We start from the raw sequence: 23,376 nt of genomic DNA, 5'->3' as shown, positions 1-23,376 counted from the left end.
GACATCTAGAAACAGATCTCCCACACCACTGTTGGGATATTCCTACTAGTAAAGAATTACACAAGGGTTAAACACCTATGCCTTTAATTCCAGCACTCAGGAAGCGGGGACAGGCAGATCTCTGTGAGTTTGAAGCCAACCTGGTCTACAGAGCAGCCAAGACTACACAGAGAAACCCTGTCTCAAAAACAAAAACAAAAAACAAAAAACAAAACCCCAACTGACTCTATGTGATGGCTATTCTTGGTTGTCAACTTGATTACATCTGGAATTAACTAAAACCCGAATGGTTAGGAACAACTGGGAGGGATTTTCTTTAAATCATTTGAAGTGGGAAGGTCCACATCGCCTTCTGGCAACCTATATAAAGGACATGGAAGAAGGAAGCTCTTGCTCTTTGCCAGTTTGTCCTCACTTTCTCGCTGGCAATGAGAGTGAAAGTCTATTCCTTCACTAGCATTAGAGCCTACTTCTTCAGTTTAAATCTTCTTTGGGTAAAAGTCAATGCTGGACTAGTGGAACCACAGCCTGTAAGCCAGTCTAATACCTCCCCACCTCAATTCATTGTGTCCGTTCCTCTAGAGAACCCCGACTAACAACATACTCTCCCTCTTAGCAATCAAATGCCAACAGCTCCTAAGTTAGTGGAGGGATTTTTTTTTTTTTTTTTTTGAGACATGAGACCAGATCCATGTAGCCTGGACTGTCTTGGAACTCTCTATGTAGACCATGCTGGCCTCAGATTCAGGGAATCTGCCTGACTCTGCTTCCTGCGTGCTGGTGTTAAAGGCGCCTACCATCAAGCCTGACTAGTGGTGAGAGTTTGTGCATACCTCTCCACCTCTTTGATGGGATTTTGTCTCTCTAAGCTTTCACAGGGCTTGTTAAAACTGATGTGAGTTCATGTGTATCCATCCCATTGTGTCTGGAAAACACTGCTGTTATCAACCACAATCTTTCTACCCGTTCTTCTGCAAAGACCACTGAGGCTTGCAGGGTGAACTGTAATGTGAAGGTCCCATTTAGGGCTGAGCACTTCACAGCCTTTTTTTTTTTTTTTGGTTTTTCGAGACAGGGTTTCTCTGTGGCTTTGGAGGCTATCCTGGAACTCGCTTGGTAGTCCAGGCTGGTCTCGAACTTACAGAGATCCGCCTGCCTCTGCCTCCCGAGTGCCTTCACAGCCTTTTATTCTCCACAGGGGGTCTCTGTGTTAACTGGAAGCTGCTGAGAGAAGCTCCTCTCTGCAGAGGGTTGAGAGATGCTCTGATCTGTGGGTATAGCAGTAAGTCACTTAATACTATGTCCATTTAGCAGAGTAATAGTTCTAGGTTCTCCCAGGACCTATGACCTGTCCAGCCATTGATTCTAACCCTTTAATATTCTTTTTACAGTGACCAACATATACCTGAGTATTTTCATCAGTTCCTTTTTAATTTTCGTTTTGGAACAAAGTCTCATTTCTATAGCCCTGACAGTCCTGGAATTTAGTCTGTAGACCACACTGACCTCAGTTCACAAGAGATTCTCCTGCTGCTTCCTCCAGAGTGCTGATGTGCATGCCACCACATCTGGCTCCCTCAGCTTTTCTGTTTTGTTTTGCTTTTGTTTTTTGAGAAAGGGTTTCTCTGGCTGTCCTGGAACAAACTCTGTAGACCAAGCTGGCCTCTGCCTCCCAAGTGCTGGTATTACAGGCGTGCACCACCAGCACCCAGCTTCCCTCAGCTTTTTGTTGTTTTTCAAGACAGGGTTTCTCCGTTTAACAGCCCTGGCTGTCCTGGAACTCACTCGGTAGAGCAGGCTGGCCTCAAACTCACAGAGATCCTCCTGCCTCTGCCTCCCAAGTGTTGGAATTAAGGTGCTGGCACCAATTGTGATGTTTTAAAGATATTATTTCTGGATATCCAAAACTGCATTTTAGACAAATCCCAGCTCTATAAGAAAGCCCATCAAAGAATCTTAGAGATGACATTTTGCAAATCAATGACAAGAAACCTTCCTAACCAGGCAAAAGAGAAGCGTAGAAAGGAGCCTGCAGCAGGGCAGGAGAGGCTACAGGGCAGAGCCTGAGATATCTACCAAGGGCCTGGAGCCACCAAGGGCTCTTGAGAAGTGATACTTACATTCTCCTGGGTGCCAAGATCCGGCTTGTGCCAGGTTTCAATTTTAATCAGAAAGTCTTCTTTCATGTACTCATTCTGGAAGAGGAAACAACTACCTTAGTGACTGACAAGGTCTGAGCTGGAGGGTCTCTACCTCCCATTACTGGGGATCATGCAAGCCTGGCGTTTTGAGACTCCAGGTGGCTTGATATAGGCTGTCTCAAAGTTATCCCTGTGGTCCCAGGACTAGGTCTGTTTCACACATATGATCACCCTGAGTTTACAAAGTGAAGTTCAAAATCTTAGGTGACTTGGCAAAGGCCACAGAGCTACAGCATAGTGAGGCCAAAGTTCCCACTTGTCTGAGTTTAGAATTCGGTATTTAACCAGTCTTCCATACTAGCTTATGCACAAAATGCAAATGTAGCCAGTAGCCCACAAAGTCTCCTAGCTCAGAAAAAGTCTTCATGCTGGCCCTTTTCCCTACATCAAGCCCTTGGTTGTAATTTTGTTCCTCTCCCTTGGTGCTTTTAAAAATTATAACACCTGTTTAAAAAAACATTTAGTAAAAGGAGCTACACGAGAAGGAAAGAAGCCTACTGTTCGCTCACTGGCAGGGATTTGTTCTGCAGCAAGGACAGGAATTTGAGGAATCATGCTCAAGAGGGAGAGCTTGGGGGACAAGGGGCTGGTTCTGGAAGAGCAAGGTTGGTGATGTCACAATGTTGTCAATGAGCAATGCTCACTGGAGCCAACAGATGCCCAAATGGGAAGGGGATGTCACATCCAGGTTGAACCAAAACATCTGTACAGCCCTGGGAAGGCACGACCTGAGGGTATCTCTAAGACCCAGAGTCAGGTCTGACCTGGCAAAGTCACCACGAGCCAATGCACTGACTGGCAAGACCCTCATTAGGATGGAAACACGTGAGCCTTGACAGCCCCAACATCCCCCAAGGGGAACAAGAGACCAGTAGAGCATCTAGTGCAGGTACACTTTTACTTCTTTTCTTATAGACCATCTAGAACTCCAATCCCTCCTAATACCCCCTCCCCTGCCGGAAATACTTACTGTAATAACTGCTCCATGGCAAGGACATGGAAAAAAATAAAGAAAGAAGATTAATGAAGATGAACAGATATGAAGAGCAAAGACTTTCTCCACTCCCCATGGCTCCCTCCATAGTGACCTCTAGGCTATAGCTTATATTAGGAAGCCTCAGTGCATCAACCCCTCCTGCACCCAAACTCATTCAAAATCCCAAGGAACCAAATCTGGGATTTAATCAAGATGACACCCCTATGAGCTTCTTAGGACTGTCTCTGATAGAACAAGGAAAGGGATGGTCTCTGGTCAGCTGAGGCTCCAAGGCCCAATCAATCTCCCATGAGAGAATCACTTGGGTGCGCCCCCGCCCCAGAGCAGGGTCTTCTGAACTAGGTTGTCGGCTGTCTTTTTGATGGTGGCACCCTCCCTCACACTGTAACCAAATCTCGCATGCTCTATGCTCCTGCTGCTGTAATGGGATCCCTCAGAAAGCACAGGTCAATTATTTATCAGAGAAAATGACTGCAGCTTCCATGTCACTGGGGAAGAGCCCAACTCTCCTCCCAACAACAGCTCAGTTCACTCTGTGCCCTACTCTGTGTGCAATTCCAATTTCTGGTAATGCATACTGCTGGTTTTTAGAGTATACAGATGTCCAACAAACTTCATCACTCCAAAAAACAAACAAAAAGTAAAACATTACTGCGACAGAATAGGGAAGCTGGCAGCATAAGGGCTATACTGTAAGTCATTGTGTGCACAAACAGCCCAAAACATTGTCAGTAATTTCTCCAAACCCAACCAAAGACACTGGAAGCACCAGATTAAGATTAAACTAGCAACTCCTCTATTAGTACCTCGAGGAATTCATGTGGGGACAATAGAAATAAAGGGTACAAATGTGCATCCAAAGACGCCAGTCTACCAGAGACTACTGTCATGCTGTTATAGAGACAGTAGTTTCAGGCTGGCCTGGTATGATGACCCTGATCATTAAGTTTCTCCAATCAGTTACCATATTTGGACTCTACATTCTCTAAGATACCCACCCTCTTCTAGTCTGGCCTCTGTAGGACACAACAAACTGCTCCTCTAAACAAGCTGACTGTTTGCACCATCACACTGTATCCTAGTTTTAATATAATTTCTATGTGGAAGATTCCCAAGGGAAAAAAATATCCTGATCAGCACACAATATCTAGTTTGATTCATAATTCTGTATTTCACTATAACTGCAGAGTTTGATGTTTGAGGTTTCTTTTTTTTTGGTTTTTCGAGACAGGGTTTCTCTGTATTGTTTTGGAAGCTGTCCTGGAACTCGCTCTGTAGACCAGGCTGGCCTGGAACTCACAGAGATCCACCTGCCTCTGCCTCCCGAGTGCTGGGATTAAAGGCGTGCGCCACCAACGCCCAGCCGATGTTTGAGGTTTCTAAACCCATGAGGGTGAGGACCCTGCTCTCAGCCTTTAATGTCAATTCAGGTGACTAACTTCCCTCTAGTCCTATCCAATCCCCCTTCTAAAGGTCTTTGTATCCACACCAACTACACAGGAAAATGGGGTTTTCCCAACAAGACTAACAGTGCATTTCATCTTAGAGGGTTTTTTTTGAGACGGGGTCTTGCTATGTACTCCAGGCTAGGCTTGAAGTTGTGATCCTCCTTCCTCATCTTCCTGAATGCTGGGTTACAACCATTAACCACCATGTCCAGTTTCGATTCTTTTCTTTTCTTTTTTTTTTTTCTTAAGACAGGGTTTCTCTGTAGAGCTTTGAAGCCTGTCCTGGAACTCACTCTGTAGACCAGGCTGGCCTGGAACTCACAGAGATCTACCTGCCTCTGCCTCCCGAGTACTGGGAATAAAGGCATGCGCCACCACCGCCTGGCAATGTGGTATTTTAAAAGCCTGACTTAGTGGTACCATCTGCTACAGAGGGAGAAGACAAGGAGATATATTCCTCCCTTCCTGTTTCATTTATCAATCTGACTCATCAGTTTCAGGAGAAAAGAGGTGGAAATAAAGAACAGAAAGATCTGATGATGAATAGAGCATACTAAATCTGTTTTCATTTCTCCCAGTATAAGGCTGGAGCCATCCCAAAGGCAGGGGATGGGGTAGCTCCATACATTCACCTCTGCTCAAACTTGTATTACTTAGGCCAAACTAAAATGCTGGCACTAGTAATCTCTGTCCCGTCAGCCTCCAGGGAGGATCAGAAAGAAGTCCCCTCATCTGGCCTATCTTGTAAAAGAGGAGGTACCCAGATGAACAGGTCTAAGAGTCAACCTGTTCATCTGTATCGAGTGAATTCTACTAAGAAGTTGACAGCTACTAAGAAAATAGGCCTCCCTCTCCTACCCACAGCCATTTCTCTTCAAGGAAGATTTAGAAATTCTATTTTTCTTTCTTTTGTCGAGGACCAATGTGTGAACTAACACTTACTCTGTAGAAAACAGCCATGCTAGCTGCAGCACTCTCCCAAGAGTTACACAGCAGACAGTGGCATCCCTCAGCTGGCACAGGCTGTGTACCCAGAAACCCCTGCTATAGTAACCTCAAACCGACTAAGTGTTTACAATGTACGCTCAACATGACTATTAGACATCAAGAAAAGTCACCTTTGTCCCTATACCAGACACACCCTGTTCCACACTCCACTGTCTTTTTTCCTTAATTTGCTGTGCTGGAGATCAAAACACACACACACACAAAAAAAAATTTTTTTTTTTTTTGGTTTTTCGAGACAGGGTTTCTCTGTGGCTTTGGAGGCTGTCCTGGAACTAGCTCTTATAGACCATGCTGGCCTCAAACTCACAGACATCCACCAGCCTCTGCCTCCTGAGTGCTGGGATTGAAGGCATGCGCCACCAACGCCCGGCACACACACTCAATTCTAAGTATGTAAAGCTTCCTATACACAGTAGTGAAATTTGTATTTTCTGCTGCCACAATAAAATAGCTCATAGCCTATGTCCCACCGTTGATTGTGCATTTCCTGGTAAAGGTCCTTGAACTTGTATAGGACCAAGGAAGACTGGAGTGGGCAATGACTTCAGTTAAAGTCCACAAGATAAGGAAGGACACACCTGGGTCGCATGAGGATTACAAGCCTATCAGATACAATCTAAGGAATAAACAGAAAACAGCCAGTGAAGCGGTATAGGTGAATAGAGGCTGGCAGGACCAGAGCCAGACTACCTGTACTAACGAATGAAGGTGAGTAACTGACAGAGGCCAAGACCCTTCCTGAGGAAGGAAGAAGGAAGGGGAAAGGGAGAGGGAGAAAGTTGCGGGGACTGTCTCTAGATAGTCCCTCAAACTTCAGAGTCTTGGAAAGCTGAGTCCATGCTACTCAGAGGGAATCCCAGAGTGTGTTCTAGAATCGAAAGGATCCCTACAGAGGCTCTAATCTTTCCTTTCCTTTCCAAAACTCAAGATCAAAGATGACTCTACTCCCCTGCTACCAAGCATATTTCCTATTTGCTTGCCTCAAATGCACCAAGATCCAACTGCCTTTGCCTCATAGTGCTGGAATTAAAGGCATGTGCTATCAAGTCCAGGGTGTCTCCCAAGTATTTGTGATCTGTAGTTTATAACATTATAACATTCATTATGCAAAGCCCATACATAATACTGGCCAGCTATACATTCACATGATAGGATACTATGCTGCTATATAAATATTAAGAAACAATAGGCCGGGCGTTGGTGGCACACACCTTTAATCCCAGCACTTGGGAGGCAGAGGCAGGTGGATCTTTGTGGGTTTGAGACCAGGACAGTCTGCAAAGCCACAGAGAAACCCTGTTTCAGGGGAAAAAAAAAAAGATTAGCAATTTTTTTGCCAAGTAGTGGTAGTGAACACCTTTAATCCCAGCACTTGGGAGGCAGAGGCAGGCAGATCTCTGAGTTTGAGGCCAGCCTGGTCTACAGATCAAGTTCCAAAATACTCATACACAAAGAAATCCTGTCTTGAAAAACAAAACCAAACAAACAAAAATCAAAATTGTCAAACCCAAATAAGAGGAGTTTGTTCTGCACTGTCTGTGGCTATGACTATCAGCTTAACTAAGTAGTGTGGATAATACTGACCCACCTTAAGCCTCAGGGAGCCCCTCTCCCTCCACTAGCTTATTCTGAGAAGTAAACACAAAGCCCTGACTCACTCTACCTCCCGTCTTACTGTCCACTTCTACCCACCTTGGACCCAAATCTCGACTCTGAGCAGCGCTGTACTCACCAGTTCTGCAGTAAGGGTAGGCATTCCAGGCTTTCTCATGTATATTCAGGGCTCCTTCTGGGGCCAGCATTCGAACAAATGTGGGTACTTTGCTGTAGTGAAAAAAAGAGGCGATGAACAAAAAAATGGAAGCAAGAGAAAGTCGATGAAAGGTGTGCATGCAGCCTTTGGCCGTAGCTCCTGCTTTTTCAGGGTCTAAAGTTGATAAGCACATTTCCATGAGATAAGCAGGCTACTGTGTTTAAGAAGCCACCTGCCAGAGCCTGACACCTCAGCTTGATCGGCTACAGTTAGCACCAACACCTGCTCTGCCTCGCAACATGAACCCTATGAGACCCTATGCTGTCTGCTTCCGCTTTCCAGACATTTTGTTCTCATTATAGTCTCCCAGAGAAGCAATACAGGCAGGGTCAACTGTACACAGCTTAGGTCTACTGCTGGTATGGCCAGCGGACTAACTTAAAAGGTGAGTTCCAAGGGCTGTCGGTAAAGTACCTCCCTGAGTTTGGAGTCCCAGCACCCACATAAAAAGCTAGGCGTAGTAGCACTGGTAACCCCAGTGTTTGGAGGTGGGGACAGAGACAGGAGGATTCCTAAAGATCACTGGACAGTCAATCTAAACAATTGGTTCACTTAGAGACCCTACCTCAAAACGTTGGGAGTGGTAGCATACTCCTTATAATTGCAGCACTCAGAAGGCAGAGGCAGGTGGATCTCTGTGAGTTTGAGGCCAGTCTGGTCTATATAGTGAGTTTCAGGCCATCCAGGGTTGTATCTTTTAGGTGCTAGAGGAAGGCACCCAATGTTGACCTCTGACCTCCACCTGCACGCGCACACACAGTAATATGATATCTACACCATCTGGTCTATTTTCCTAAGTTCTCAAGAAACAGGGCAGCTTCACAGCCATCTTCCTGTCAGGGTTAGTATTTTCTTCTCCCTTCCTGCTTCTCCTCTACCTGTTTGGTGTTTGTCTCCATCCTGTCCCTACCACAGAGTCTCATGTGTCCTATACCGGCCTCAGACTTCTGACCCTTCTGCCTCTATTTGCCAATGTTAGGGTCACAAGCAAATGCCACCACACTCAGTTTATGCGGTGCTAGTATCAAACCCAGGGCCTTGAGCATGCTAGCCAAGCCAAGCCTTCCACTAAGTTACATTGACAGCCCTTCTTTAAAAACAAACAAGTCTCGCTCTGTAGTCCACATATGCAGCTGACTTCTGTCAGCTTGACACAAACCTAGATATATCTGGGAAGAGGGACTCTTGATTAACCAAGGGCCTCCAAAAGACTGGCCTGTAGGCAAGTGTATACGACATTTTTCTTGATTAATGGTTGATGTGGGAGGGCTCAGCTCAATGTGGGTGGTGCCTTTCCTGGGCAGGTGGTCTTGGATGGTCAGAGTCTGTAAACATCACTCCTCCATGGCCTCCATTCAGGTGCTTCCTCCAGACAGCTGTGAGCCACCATGTGGGTGCTGTGAAGCAAACCCAAGTCCTCTGCAAGAGCAGCCAGTGTCAGCCACTGAACCATCTCCTCAGCCCCTTCTATTCAATTTTCCTCTCATGTACAGAGCAGTATGTATAGTATGTACCTAATTTTCTGAAAGCACATAAATTCCTTTTTTAGTTCCTCCCCCCTGTGTGTGTGTGTGTGTGTGTGTGTGTGTGTGTGTGTGTGTGTGTGTGTGTTTTACTGGGATGAATCTCACATGTTCTAGGCAAGTACCCAAGCACCAAGCTACACCTGCAGCCTCACCTTTCTTAGCTTTTAGATGGGAGCTTACATAATCTTCTATAGGCTCTAACAAATTCACCACCTTTATTCATGCCTCAAGTCTAAGGGAAAGAGCTACCTCCACAGCAGACAACTAACTCCAAGCCCTCAGAGCAAGCCTCTAAGAGTCTTTATACACCGATAGACACTCATCTAGGTGAGGCTTCTGTGTGCCAGGCACTGAATACAGAGAAACCAAATGGTCCAGAGGCAGACAACTAATGACAGTCCTGAAAGAATGTGTTCTACTAGGGTGAGCACAGGGCTCTGGGGGACACGGGTACTGCAAAAGCATGGGAAGGAAGACACAGGACTCAAGGCAGGCTCCTCAGGGCAGTCAGAACACATAAGCATACATGGAGCAGGGGGTGTGCAGCATGCCAAAGAACAGGATGGGAGTGGGGCAGAAAGGGCTGTGAGAGAAAAGAGTTCCTGCAAGGGTCAGGTGGAATGCAAGAGACTACCAGGGGCAAAGTCACATGAACTTGTAAGTCAGGTAAGTGAGGCAGTTGCACTTCATCCCAAGGACAAAGGGCAGATTTACATCTACAGCTGTCAAGAGAGCACAGGCCGGGCATTGGTGGCACATGCCTTTAATCCCAGCACTTGGGAGACAGAGGCAGGTGGGGATCTCTGTGAGTTCGAGGCCAGTCTGGTCTACAAGAGCTAGTTCCAGGACAGCCTCCAAAGCCACAGAGAAACCCTGTCTCGAAAAACAAAAACAAAACAAAACAAAACAAAAAAAAGAGCACAGATCCTCTGTACAAAATGCTTGCCACACAGAGAAATGGAAGGCAGGACAACAGCTGGAAGCTGCTGGAGCAATCACACCAGGGAAGATGGAAAGCAATGTGGGCCTTACAGATGTGGAGGAGGTGGATGGGGTATCAGAACATCATTCCAGAAAGACTTTTGTTTCCACGAGGGCCGCTGGTGATGACCACCAGGCAGTGGCCACCAGGGACAACCCCCCTTTAAACGACTTTTGGAGTTATCAGTGGTAGCAACTCAGCATCTACACTCTTTCTTGCACAGAAGAAGCAAGGAGGGTTGCACTCTCTGCCCCTGAGCTCAGCTGAGTTCAATGAGTAGGCAACAACGGAAAGATTCACTCAGGCCACACAGCTGCTCACTCGGCTCCAGACCTACCAAGCCTGGGACTTTGTGGGTTCACACTGTCTTTTCACCCGAGTAGCAACTACAGCAAAGCCAGGATTTCTCCACATGAAAATGAAATGAAGTTCAGTTCTATTTAGGGACTAGGAATTAAAATTCAGCTTCTTAAAATTTGATTCAACCTAATTTAATTTTATGTGTTTAAATGTTTTACCTGCACGTATTTTTTATTTTTTATTTTTTTATTTTTGGTTTTTCAAGACAGGGTTTCTCTGTGGCTTTGGAAGCTGTCCTGGAACTCACTTTGTAGACCAGGCTGGCCTCGAACTCACAGAGATCCGCCTGCCTCTGCCTCCTGAGTGCTGGGATTAAAGGCGTGCGCCACCAACGCCTGGCTGCCTGCACCTATTTTTATGTGTCTGGTGCCCATGGATGTCAAAAGAGGGATTCAGATCCTCTGGAACAAGAGTTACCAATGGTTGTGAGCTGCCATGTGGGTGCTGGGAACTGAACCCCAGGGCCTCTGGAAAAGCAGCCAGTGCTCTTAACCACTGAGCCATCTCTCTAGCCCCCAAGACGCAGGTTTAAGTTGCATGAAATGTGGATGTACTTAATGTCATTAAACTGCACAATTCAAAATGGCCAAAATGCTGAATTTTATGTTGTGTATTTGATCACAAAGTCAAAAGATTCAAAGATTCATATTTATTTCTCCCAGTTCTATAGTTTCTTTATTGTTTTGTTGTATTATTTTGTGTGTGTGCATGCATGAGTGTATACAATACATATGTGCTTGTTTGTGTGTGATTGAGGCTATGTGTATGCCATGGTGCTCAGGTAGAGGTCAGAAGTCAACCTCAGGTGACAGTCCTCAGCTGCTCCCTTATTTGAAGCATGGTCTCTTGAGATGTTTGTTGCTGTTTCTACCATGCGGCTGGCACATCAGTTCCCAGGGATTCTCCTGTCCTAATGTGCACTTTTCTGTGCCCAGCTATTACATAGGTTCAGGGATTGGAATTCAAGTCACAGGCCTGTATGAATAGCTCTTTATCCACTAAGAAAATATCTTTATGTGTATGCATGCATGTCTGTGTGTGGGTGTGCACACAGGTACAGATGCCCTGGGTGGTCAGAAGAAGACAGTGGATTGTCTGGAGTTGGAGTCACAGGCAGTTATGAGCGGCCTGATGTGGGCGCTGAGCACCAAACTCAAGATATTCTACAAGAGCAGCACATGCTCTTAACTGCTGAGCTATCTCTCCAACCCTGCTTGAGTCATTTCTTAAATAGTCTGGGTGACTTCATTCAAGCTGGTACATGCTTACCGCTGGTTTCAAGGCTCATGGTTTTGTGATAAAAATCGTTTAGGTTTGGGATTCAGCAAATATGTATGGTTTACTATAAATTCCAGTACACAAGTTCCTAAGTTACTTGACAATATTGGGGAAAAATATCTTTTAATAATTTTTAAAAGGGGACTGTGGCTAGAGAGGTGGTTCAGAAGTTCAGAGCAATTACTGCTCTTCAAGAAGACACAAGTTCTGCGGCCAGTGGTGGCTCGCGCCTTTAATCCCAGCACTTGGGAGGCAGAGGCAGGAGGATGGATCACTGTGAGTTCTAGGCCAGCCTGGTCTACAGAGTGAGTTCCAGGACAGGCACACACACACAGGTGTTATACTGCCTGTAACTCCAGTTCCAAGGTATCTGACACCCTCCCACAGACATACAGGAAGGCAAAACACCAATGCACATAAATAAAAACAAGTAAATCTTTTTTAAAAAGATAGAGGCACTACAATTTCTCTGGTATCTGATTCCACAAAATTAGAATTTAATTCTAATTAAATTCTACCTACCAACAACAATTCTTACTGCATTCACTACAGACTTATAGATAGAAGTATGCAGTAGTAGTTCTGCAGGAGTCTTATGTATCTGGAAATTACTATAAAATGGATCTCAAGAGAGGGCTGCTCAAACAGCTTACAGCACACGTACAGTGAGCAAATACTTTCTAAATACGTTATTTATTCATTGGGAGAGTTTTTGATCCTGTTTCATTGGTGGTTTTGTTTATTCCAGACATTATATAACCTAGACTGACCTGGAACTAGTTACAGTCTTAATTGGCCTCACATTCACCATCCTCCTGCCTCAGCTTTCCAGGTGCTGAGATTCTGAGCAAGCACCACCATGCTCAGTTCTTAGGAATGCTTTGAAAGAGTAAGGCAGAGGGCTAGGGAGGGAGCTCAGGGGCTGACCACAGCCTAGCATAAATCTCCGGCAAACAACCAGGTAGGAAATGTATGGAAGACAGCTATGACATGAAAGTTAACTATAGAGGAAACAACAGTGTGTATAGTATGGTACGATCAACACATAGTATAGGAAATGAGGGCTTGTTTATACATGGTCCACACATACTCCTGTACTTAGGACAATGGAAGGGCCCACAAGATGCCAAAATAGCTTCAATGGACTGAGAGCATAATAGGGTAAGTGAGGTCACTTTTGTTTTTTTAATAACAAATCTTAAAATGAACAAAGAAGTACCACCCATGCCCAATCTGAGAGATGAAGCAACTCAGGCTGCCAGTTTATAACCTGGAGACACTCCCAATTAGCCACTGTCAAGGTAGGCCATGTTCCGGCCCAGTTACCTGGGGCACGTACCTCTGTAAGTGGTAGATCTTGTGTGTGTACTGGCCTTTCTCGCCGTCCTTCTCATATGGCTCGTTCACCAAGACCTCCACACCTTCCCCACCACCAGTTTCATTTTTACTGGCTTCAGCCACAGAATACAGCTGCCCCACTTGATACTAAAGAACCAAAGAGACAGGCATTATTTGCAACTGTTACACAGGACCCAACTGCAACTGTAGTCCAGGAACTCCACCTGTGGGTTCAGTGGTTCCTGTCAAAATTCTCCCAAAGCAATGGAGAACTCTGCACTTTGGCATCTCTCATATTTTTACTTTTTCTTTCTTCTACTATTTTTTTTAGTGCTAAGGGCCTCAAGCAAGCTACGTTGCTTGCTAAGTGTTCAACCCTCTTTCTTGTTTTCCTGCATCAATTTCCTAAGTAGCTGGGATTACAGGCTCTCTTTAACCATCAGAAGTATTCAATTTCATCTTCCCATTTTTACAAACCCATGAGTTTAAAGAGAGCACAGACTATACTTAATCTCACAGCATCATCCAGAAAACAGAGTGCAGGGTGTCTTTTGGTCTGCTCCCAGCTCTGCTATCAGACCTCAGTTAGTTACTAAAAATCTCTTTATCTCACTTATTTAAACAGACCCTAATAAAGGCAGCACTCAGGAGGCAGGGATAGGAGGCCTGCCATGAGTGTGATGCAACCTCAGTATCTCTGGCTACAATTGGAAACGCTGTGTCACAAAAACAAAACAGCCAGGCAGTGGTGGCACACACCTTTAATTCCAGCACTAGGAAGGCAAAGGCAGGTGGACTCCTGAGTTCGAGGCCAGCCTGGTCTACACAGAGTTCCAAGATAGCCAGGACTACACAGAGAAACCCTGTTTCAACAAAACAAAAACAAACAAAACAAAACCCAAAAGCAACAACAGAAATAAATACATAAAGCGTGAGAGGTCAGAGGGGCCAAAGTGTGGGACGCTGCCCAACAGTATTGTTGGTTTCGGAGAGATAAATGGGACCACGAGGAAGACTGGGGTGGCGATAGCCCCTCCGAGGTCCCTCTCCCTCTGAACTGGTTAGTGGTGACTTCAGGGAAGACCCTGCAGAAGGAGTGGGATCGACATCAATCGTGTGTCCTGATTTGGAAGAAGCGGGGTGGGAGAGTGCTCCTTGGAAAGTCTCATGACCTGATTTATCTTTGTTCTATCCCTTTTATATCACTGTTTGAATGGGCGGGAGGAACGGTGACCAGAAATAAAGTACTTGGATCTTCACAAAAAAAAAAAAAAAAAGAAAGAAATACATAAATTATCAGAGACCAAGACTCCAACTTAGTATTCAAGAAAGCCATTCATTGCTGTGTAGCCTACAACCTCTGGCAAAAACTGGCTTAACCCATTTCCTTTTTTTTCCTGTGTAGCTTTTACTCACCCTGTAGGGACCTCAGAACCTCTCAAAGAAGACATCTCCTGATTTTTCCCATTCCCAGTAGGTTGAAGCCATGCTCTTGCTCCCTGCATTACAGATCCCTTCCCCAGGCTGTGCTGGCTGTATGCCCCTCTGCCTTGGCAGCTGCTAGATGGCAAAAGCCTGGTTTTCCTTTATTTGGGTCATGTGTCACTCTATCAATTCATTGACCTCTTCTGATCCCTTAGGACCACTTGGTGTAGGACTGATGACTTAACATCCTTAAGTCCTTAGTAACTGATGTCCAGGCCTACCCCACACCTATTTCTTTCTTTCTTTCTTTCTTTTTCTTTTTCTTTTTCTTTTTTTTTTTTGGTTTTACGAGACAGGGTTTCTCTGTATTGTTTTGGAGGCTGTCAGTCCAGCCCGGCCTGGAACTCACAGAGATCTGCCTGCCTCCGCCTTCCCAGTGCTGGGATTAAAGGCGTGCGCCACCGCCACCACCGCCCGGCCCCCACACCTATTTCGAAGAGAAATTATCTGCAGAGGGAAAACATATTGAAGACTCTGGGCATGGTAGTCTTTAATCTCAGCATTCAGGAAGGAGACAGAGAAGGTAGATATCTGTGAGTTCAAGGCCAGCCTGGTCAACATAACAAGTTCTAGGATGGCCATGGCTAAATAGTGAGATCATAGTTTCAAAATAAAGCAAAAAGAAAGAAAATGAACAGTGCAGAGAAAATGAGCTGTGACAGAGCAGGAAATTATATCTATTTCAAAAGATGCATCTTCCTCTGGCTGCCAAGGGCAAGAAGGTCAAGGAAAAGACAGACAAGCACTCCATTACCCCACTTGCTGGGGGTGGGGGCAGATAAAGCTTTCCATGCCCTCTACACCCTCCCCTGAACTGGTATGCCCAGGGGGAAGACTAGAGGTGTTCTCTTCCTCAGATTAAAATCAAGAAGCTGTAACTCTGGCATCCACCACTGACATTGATGCAAAGCACTGCTACCAGCAAGAGCAAGTCACAGAAGCTCTAGGTTGGCTGTCACACCCGGAAGCCTTCTCCACCTCAGCTCCTGAAGCACTACAAGGAAACTTCTGGATGACATCTGGGGGGAAAGCAGTGGTCCAAGACAGTTCACTGCTTACCACAAAGCCTAAAAAGCCTGAGTTTCCAAAGCCCAGCACAGAATGCCAAGGAAAGGCCCAGGTAAGTGATCAAGGCTCAGTTAGTTCCATCAAGAGGAACATCTGAGAGTGAGAGCCAGTTACCGCCATCTTGCTAATTCTGAGGACTACCAGTGCTGCTTTGGTGCCGTAGGAACCCCACATTAGCCCCTGTACCTTTCCAGTCCTATCACCTGCTAAGGCACACTTGAAAACTATATCAAGTGGGTCAGGGTTTGGCTGAGCCAGGGCTTCCTCCTATGAAGCAGCAGGAGCTCTGCTTTGGGGAGAATCGTAAGGACACTGAATGACTGACTCAGCAAATCCTAAAGGGCAGGCTGGGGAGAGGGCCTGTAGACAGGACTAGCTGCAGTTTACTGGTAGTGTTCCTTGGGGAGGGGTCTGGGACTGTCAGAGACCTTGGTCTTCAGGGATTCCCTTGGGCTGCAGGAATCACAGGGCAGGATCTAAGAGGATCAGTCTGCGTGCTGGCCTCTTCCCCTTTAATCTCTCTTGATATTCTGATCCTTTAATCCCAATGAGACAAGTGAGGCAGTTTTGTTAATCCACAGAGGTAAAGGAAACAAGTGCGGGACACTTCACATCAGGTCCCCTCTGGCACAGCCGGGCTACTTCCTAGGAAGCTGCCAGACTCATGATTGGGTGGCAGCAGAGTGAGGATCAGACCACAAAATCAGACAGGGAGCCCCAGGGAGATCAGGATTCTAACTTCCTTAGGCTGAAAATAATGTTACCTTGCCCTTAAGAGGTGTCCCCTTGTCCCATAGACTAAGTCATTCCGTGAAGCAAAACAGAGACTCTACCACTTGGATAACCAGTGAGTAGGAATGGGGGAGGTGAAATGTGGAGCAGAAAACACTGAATGATACACATGACAACAAACGTAGTCAGTTAGACTCAAGTGGCCCACACCTATAATCCCAGCACACAGGGGGCTGTGTCAAAAGGACTGTCATGAATTTAAGGCCACCTTGAGCCACATACTGAGCATCAGGCTAGCAAGAATATACAGTAAGACTCTGTCTCAAAAAAAAAAAAAAAAAGGGCAAGAAAAACAGTACTCTGTTGACCCACTCACACAGCCACACAGCCCTGTCAGGTCAGCTTCCATAGAGGAATGGTGCCATGAGTCTGCCCTGTCCACAGAAGGTGAGCCAGGAACTGCTGGGGACACACCCATATCAAACAACCAGGGCTTTCTTGCTCTGCTATAGGATGCCTGGAAACCCAAGGTAGTGTTACACTAAAGGTTCTGGCCAAACAAGCTAATTCTGCCCCCAAATATTGATTCAGGCCATCAGGATGGCTATAAAGCCATGACCTTCTCCTTTCCTTTTTTTCTCCCCAAACCAGAAGCTCCAAGGGGACTCAAGTCACAGTCTCCAATATAGGAAGTGAATCTACCAGTCACATGACGCTGGGCTGTTCTCATGGGAACGGTGAGTCAGAAAGGGGTTACTGACAGAGGCTGTTCCTTACTTACTTCTTCACTCTCCCCATTCTAGAATTTTCTGATTATCTGGAACTAAGGTTCAAGCTACCAATAGAGCAACTTCACCCTTGCAGCCCTGCTGTTTTCCCGTCAGTGCTTTCCTGCTAACAGGCTAACCAGCACCATGCAAACAGCCTCAGAACAAGCAAGTACTTCCCAAGCTTCAGCTTGGCCCAGGCTCTCACTGCCCTGCTCGGTCTCACCACTTCCTCCATACTGCAAAAACAACACAAGCTAAAAATTGCCAGCCAAGATGTTCTCAAGGTGGGCATCTCCCCTTCCTTCCAGCCGTGGGCTCCCAGACGACTCTAGACCCCTGTTCTGCAGTACTCTCTGTCTCAGCCTTGGCCCATCAAGAAAGAGACTCCCTGCAAATTGATCCATTGTACCTGAGATCCCACATGGAGACAGTCCACATTCTAGAGGGACTTTCTGATTGGGGGAAGGATGATCCTGTACAATACGGAGACAGCTATTGGCCCGCCTAAGTTTCAAGGTAAGGGGACATAGAGGCTTTCTGTTAGGAAATCATGTTACATGTCCTTTCTGATTGCTTTTGAGACAGGGTTTCTCTTTGTAGGCTTGACTGTTCAGGCTGGTTTCTAATTCACAGAGACCCGCCTGCCTCTGCCTCCCATGTTCTGGGATTAAAGGCATGTGCCACTAACACCCAGGGTTTTTTTTCCTCTTTAGGATAAGTTCTTACTATGTAGCCCTGGCTAGCCTGAAACTCCCTATATAGAGCAAGTTAGTCTTGAACTCACTTAATTTTTAATATTGACAGCAAGGCCCTCAAAGGAAGTGGGTTGACTGTCCCAAAGCTAACACAACCAGGCACCTGGTTTCCAGGACCCAGGTATATCTCAGGTGGCTCCACATATCACAGCATCTACTTAGCCATTTTCTCTTTTCCTTAGATTCCTTTATGTCTGTCTGTCCGTCCATCTCTTCTCTCCTCCCCAGTACTTGATTATTTGCTGTTTTATTTGCCTTTCTTCTTTCCTTGCTTTCTTTTTTTTTCAAGACAGAATTTCTCTGTGCATACCTGGCTGTCCCAAAACTTACTCTATAGACCAGGCAGGCTTCAAACTCAATGATCCCCCTGCTTCTGCCTCCCAAGTGCTGAGGTTAAACTCAGGTACCACCATACCCAGCTTTATTTTTCTTTCCAGCTTTTTTGTTTTATTTGCTTTTTTAAAGACAGGATCTCACTGTGTAGCCTTGGCTGTCCTAGAACTTGCCATGTATACGAGACTAGTTTCAAACTCACAAAGACCCACCTGTCTCTGCCTTCTAAGTACTGGGACTAAAAGGCATGTTTCTAATTTCTTGAAACAGGTTGTCACTCTGTAGCCCAGGCTGTCCTGAAATCCACAGTGTAGCTCAGGCTGACTTCAATCATCCTGCCTCAGCCTCCCAAGTATCAGGATTAGAAGTGTGAGTTACTATTGATTTTGGTTTTGTTTTTCGAGACAAGGTTTCTTTGTGTAGCTGTCTGTCCTGGAACTCACTCTGTAGACCAGGCTAACCTCAAACTCAATGATCCCCCTGCTTCTGCCTCCTGAGTGTGGGATTAAAAGCGTGAGCCACCATCACTGGCTTCTATTTTTTTAATTAATTTGCTTTTCTTTCTTTCTTTTTTTTTCTGAGACAGGGTTTCTCTGTATAGTTTTGGAGGCTGTCCTGGACTCTGTAGAACAGGCTGGCCTGGAACTCACAGAGATCCGCCTGCCTCTGCCTCCCGAGTGCTGGGATTAAAGGCGTGCAACACCAACGCCTGGCTTAATTAATTTTATTTTGAGGTGAAGTCTTGCTACATACCCAAGCTGGTCTCAAAGTCTTTGTTAATTCTTCTGCTGCTGGTACCCAGATATCTCTTTTATTTCTTATTTCTCAGACCATGTTCAAGTTCACATGTGTCCCTCTCCCAGATCTCAGCTACATCTATCAAGTACTCAGTACCCACTGGAGACAATCCTCTCAGAGACCAATGTATAGGTATCACTCTTGGGGGTGATTTGTCTCATCTAAGGAATGCTCCCACAGGCTGGAGAGATGGTTTACTTGTTAAGAGCACTTGTTCCCCATTAGAGGATCTATGCTTGACTCTAAGCATTTATAATGGACAACTGGCAACCGCCTGTGACTCTACCCACCATGTATATCATACACACACACACACACACACACACACACACACACACACACACAGAGAGAGAGAGAGAGAGAGAGAGAGAGAGAGAGAGAGAGAGAGAGAGAGAGAGAGAGATGTTTAAAGGATGCTCCAGCTCTTCTAGCCTGCTTTCATTCCTCACAGGTCCAGCCCATGGGTTTCCTATTGGTCCTATAGGAAAAGGAGATGGCACCAACAACCGGGGTTCAGGCTGACTTTCATTTCACTGGAAGCTGGGGCAGAGCTGTGGATTCAGAGGAAAGTCAAGAACAAGCGTGGCCAGGAAGGGAGAAAAGAGGAAGTTCAGAGAAAGGGTGGGACAAAGGGAGGCATCAAGGCAGTTTCTGCTGTCCAATAGATAGCTCTGAGTCAGCAGGGCCTATGGACCTGCTTGTGACAAGTACTGCTGCCAGTTCCAGAGGCACAGGGCTGTCAGACCTAGGAACCATAAAAGGACGGAGGGCGAGCCAAGCCTGTTTGTCATCCTCTGCCCTCCGTAAAAGGAGGTTTCTATGCCTTGGACTTTCCAGAAGCTACCAAGCATGGCTGGGGACTCGAGAGATTTCTGGTCTTGCTGGTTGCTTCAAGCACATTAACCAGAAAGCACTGTCCTCAGCCTAGTCATGGAGGCCCCACACGTGCCCACTGCAGCTCGTCGTCCATCCCACATCCCACACAGTGCAGTCCCCGCAGAACAGCTGCTTTAGTCTCACTGAAAACTACCCAGCAAGCCGAGAGCGTGAGACGGGCTGCACTCAGGGACCAGATTCACCACACAAGTGCCCTCCTTTAGCAGAAATAGCACCAGGCATATTTGAACTGAGACTTGGTTATCTCTATAATAGAATACAAATGAAAGCTACAGTGTGACCACTCCCAGCCCAACTAAGCCAGAGTTCACAAGTACTTATGAACAATTATGGATGAGATGATTAAAAAAAAAAAAGACTTACCTCATCTACAGACACAGGCAAGATGACTCGACTACAAAAGAAGAGAAAGAGTATCAGCTCCAGGCTCTGAAAGCATCACCTTGGCACAGTGTTCATGTTTTGTTGAATAAGACCCCCTACTCACTGACAAAAAGCCAAGCCAGGCCCTTCTGCAATCCTGTGTAGAATCCTCTAATTCAGAGCAAAACCTGAATTCCCCACTACCTACTTCGCAGACCACTCACATCTTTCTCCCTACTCCCTCAACCGTCTCTCCTCCAACACTTGCTCATGCGTCTAGTAAAACAGAAGCTAACAGGGAAGGCTCATTATGATGAGGATTCACATTCAAAGAATGTGGCCCTGGCGGTGGGTATCAGTGGGCTCAACTTCCAACATCAGCCCTCAGGGTCAAAGACTGTGAAGGGACAATTTCCCAGAGGCTTAATCAACCCTAGAGACTCAAGTGCCCCCACCTCTGCTCTCTGAAGGATGTTATAATGCAAGCTACCTCATGCAGCTCTAGAGAGGATACCCAGCTCTGACCTCAAGGAGCTATCCAAAGGCACTTTCTTTCCTTCTGCATTTGACCATCTCCAATTATTGGCAGGTACCACAATAAGCTGATAGAGAAATCATAGCCAGCAAAGTCCTCAAAAAGGGTCAGAATTCCAGAGAACTGAGAAAACTAGAGGCACTTCCCCAGGTGGCTTGTACTTGTGACAGACCAGAAGCTGACCCCACCCAGTTCAATACTCTGAGGTCAGAGAGATGAGATTAACGCCTTGACTATACCCAAAAGTCAAGCCACCCAGCACTGTGCAGGCAGAGGCAAGTGGTCTGTGAGTTTGAGGCCAGCCTGGTCTACACAGTTCCAGGCCAGCCAGAGTTTCATGGTAAGGCTCTGTTTGAAAACAAACAAACAAAGCCGGGTGGTGGTGATGCACGCCTTTAGCAGACAGATCTCTGAGTTTGAGGCTAACCTGGTTTACAGATTGAGTTCCAGGACAGCCAGGGCTACACAGAGAGAGACCCTGTCTTAAGATAAAATAAAATAAATAAAAAATAATCAAATGCCAAAGCGAAGATTCCCACTTCTCAGAGCCTGCTGGGTCCTCGCTGCTGTCTTTGCTTAGTAAAGCAGGAGCACGTCCTTCCTAAGCAGAGGTTCAAGCATGACTCTTTGCTCCAGGCTGCAAAACAGCTTGCTATTCCCTAGTCCCACAAAGTTCTCCTGGGCAGCAAGAAAACACAGAATGAGACCTGAGGAAAATATCCCAGTAAAGGACAGGCATGGGGCAGAATCAGCAACAGGGGGAGACTGGGCTCCAAGTGCTTTATTGCCTGCTAAGCTAACCCTTTCCTCCAAACAGATTCCGGTAATGGAAATCCTCCCATGATAGGAAGCCAACAGTGCAGAGAAGGACTTCCAACTTAGAGGGCAGAATTTCTGCACCCTCAGAAGAAACTTCCTAGAAAACAATATGCCTTTTATCTTCAAGAACACAGCAAAAATCACATCCAAGAATTTGCATGAAATCAAACCAGGGAAAAGCCTGTTGGAGGAAGTGTTAGAAAAAGGGACAACCTTCAGATCCAAACCTCCCCTCAAGAGACTAGTTCCAGTCAATGCCTTCAAGGATGCTCTAAGCCTGCTTCCATTACAGCCTGCACAACCAGACATTTCTCCCTTGCCCCCTCGGAACAAAGCCACCTCAGCAGCCACAGGGGACAACTGGAAAGGAGAGGGCCACAGAGGCCCAACTGGGCCAATACTGGAGCCACCCTCACCAAGGCATGACCTTCACTTGCCTTCTCAGAACCGCAGCCCTGCAACCACAGCCCCTCGCCTGTTTCTCCTCCTGTCCCCACCCAGGGATGCACGCACAGGACACAAGTCCATCAGGAAGGCAATGCAGACGCCAGGCAGGTTCTGCACCACCAGCACCTTGGGCCTTTCACTGGCCAGGCTTCAAGTGGGGAGAAAAAGAATGGAAAAAGAATGCCTGCCTCCCAGATTTGCTTCATCTCTTCAGAAGGCCCTTCCTTCTCCTGCCTGACCTTTTCAAAACTACACATTTCTACAGACATTTCTACACATTTCATATGTGATTTTTTTTTAACTGAAAAGTGAGACGAGCTCATTCTTTTGGACACCAAGGGTTAAAATGCAAAGAGCACCATGTTCTCGTTGGAGAACACTGGCACCGGAATGTGCTTGTCCTCCACCACACAAAGCTCTGAGTGCTGGCTGGATTAACTCTGGACATTAAGAGGGGCGATAGGGCATCCAAATATTGCTCTTCACAGAAGAGTCAAGGTGGGATGACTCCTGGCTCTCTACTTTGTCATTCAAACTGTATATGACATATTAAACACCCCCAAGAAGCAAACTGTGTGGGAATGTACAAAGTGCCTTCACTGACGAGACAGAAAGAGTGTTCTGCACACTTGCTTGGTCACTAAGAGTTTCACAAGTTTCTGTTTGAACATTTTCCATTTCTGAATTTCTGGGGCTCAAGACCCAATGCTGTCCCCTTGCCCTCTCCTTCAAGGAATCTTAGTTTCACGATAGTCTATACACATACCCAATTGTGCTTGGGATGTTCACTAGGAACCACGATCCTCAGGACTGAGTCACATTGTCTGAAATATTTAGCAATCCAAATAACCCCTGTCAGCCAAACCCCTGGGTTCCAGAAGCAAACATCTAGCAAGCCCCACGTGTCCCCCAAAGCAAAGCTCCTCAACCCCCAAAACATTTGTGGGAACCAAAATTTCCCCAAGCAATTTCCTCATTTCTTTGAACCTAGACCCAAAATCCACTAGAGACTGGATGTCCCCATCCTGGTAGCCACCACCTCCATTAGCAGGCATATTCATTCTTATACTATCTGTCTGGATAGTCTCGTGCCCTGCTAACTTCTGACCATCTCTATCGCTGAAACTCCTTCACATCACTTCAGAACCTATTTTATAGCCTCCATTCAAGTGTTGCCAAGTCCTAGGCAGGCATCCCGAGCTTTTTCCAAAAGCCTCCTCTTCTGCACCTACTACTTAGGTACCATGCTACTCCAGCCATTCCCACCCAACCCTGTTATCTTGGTCCCCTAAGCTCTTTCTCCCTTCCCCATTACCCGAGCCTGGCTGTGACTTAAGTTCTTTTTTTTCCCTGCAACCAATTATTACAATCCTTCCTCTGCTGCCTAAGGCAGCCACTGTCCATGCCCCAGGTTCCGCCTCAG

The 23,376-nt window shown here is 46.2% G+C and overlaps 1 protein-coding gene and 1 long non-coding RNA gene across 5 annotated transcripts in view; one reads left to right on the top strand and one right to left on the bottom strand.

Annotated features, from left to right (window-relative positions):
• The window catches only part of Pitpna (phosphatidylinositol transfer protein alpha), a 41,072-nt gene that overhangs the window by 16,885 nt on the left and 811 nt on the right, over positions 1-23,376 (bottom strand). For both annotated transcript variants that reach the window (XM_005067394.4, XM_040749158.1), the window contains exons 2-6: positions 20,153-20,183; positions 12,953-13,098; positions 7,387-7,478; positions 3,172-3,179; positions 2,121-2,195 (exon numbers count right to left, since the gene is read on the bottom strand). In XM_005067394.4, coding sequence (XP_005067451.1) covers positions 2,121-2,195; positions 3,172-3,179; positions 7,387-7,478; positions 12,953-13,098; positions 20,153-20,183 — 352 coding nt within the window. The remainder of the gene's footprint in view (positions 1-2,120; positions 2,196-3,171; positions 3,180-7,386; positions 7,479-12,952; positions 13,099-20,152; positions 20,184-23,376) is intronic.
• Positions 2,858-22,516, top strand: LOC121141408. 3 transcript variants are annotated; one of them, XR_005878310.1, is made up of 5 exons: positions 2,858-3,090; positions 15,294-15,556; positions 16,888-16,973; positions 17,101-17,522; positions 21,505-22,516. It is a non-coding gene; the product is annotated as an uncharacterized LOC121141408 (long non-coding RNA). The 3 variants fall into 3 exon arrangements; XR_005878309.1 differs by having other exon boundaries at positions 16,888-17,522; XR_005878311.1 differs by lacking the exon at positions 2,858-3,090 and adding an exon at positions 6,156-6,362 and having other exon boundaries at positions 16,888-17,522.

The sequence above is a fragment of the Mesocricetus auratus genome, unplaced genomic scaffold (genome assembly GCF_017639785.1).
Source record: "Mesocricetus auratus isolate SY011 unplaced genomic scaffold, BCM_Maur_2.0 Super-Scaffold_100007, whole genome shotgun sequence".
NCBI lineage: Eukaryota > Metazoa > Chordata > Mammalia > Rodentia > Cricetidae > Mesocricetus > Mesocricetus auratus.
The sequence above is the reverse complement of the archived record's forward strand: the minus strand, read 5'-3'. Positions and strand labels throughout refer to the sequence as shown.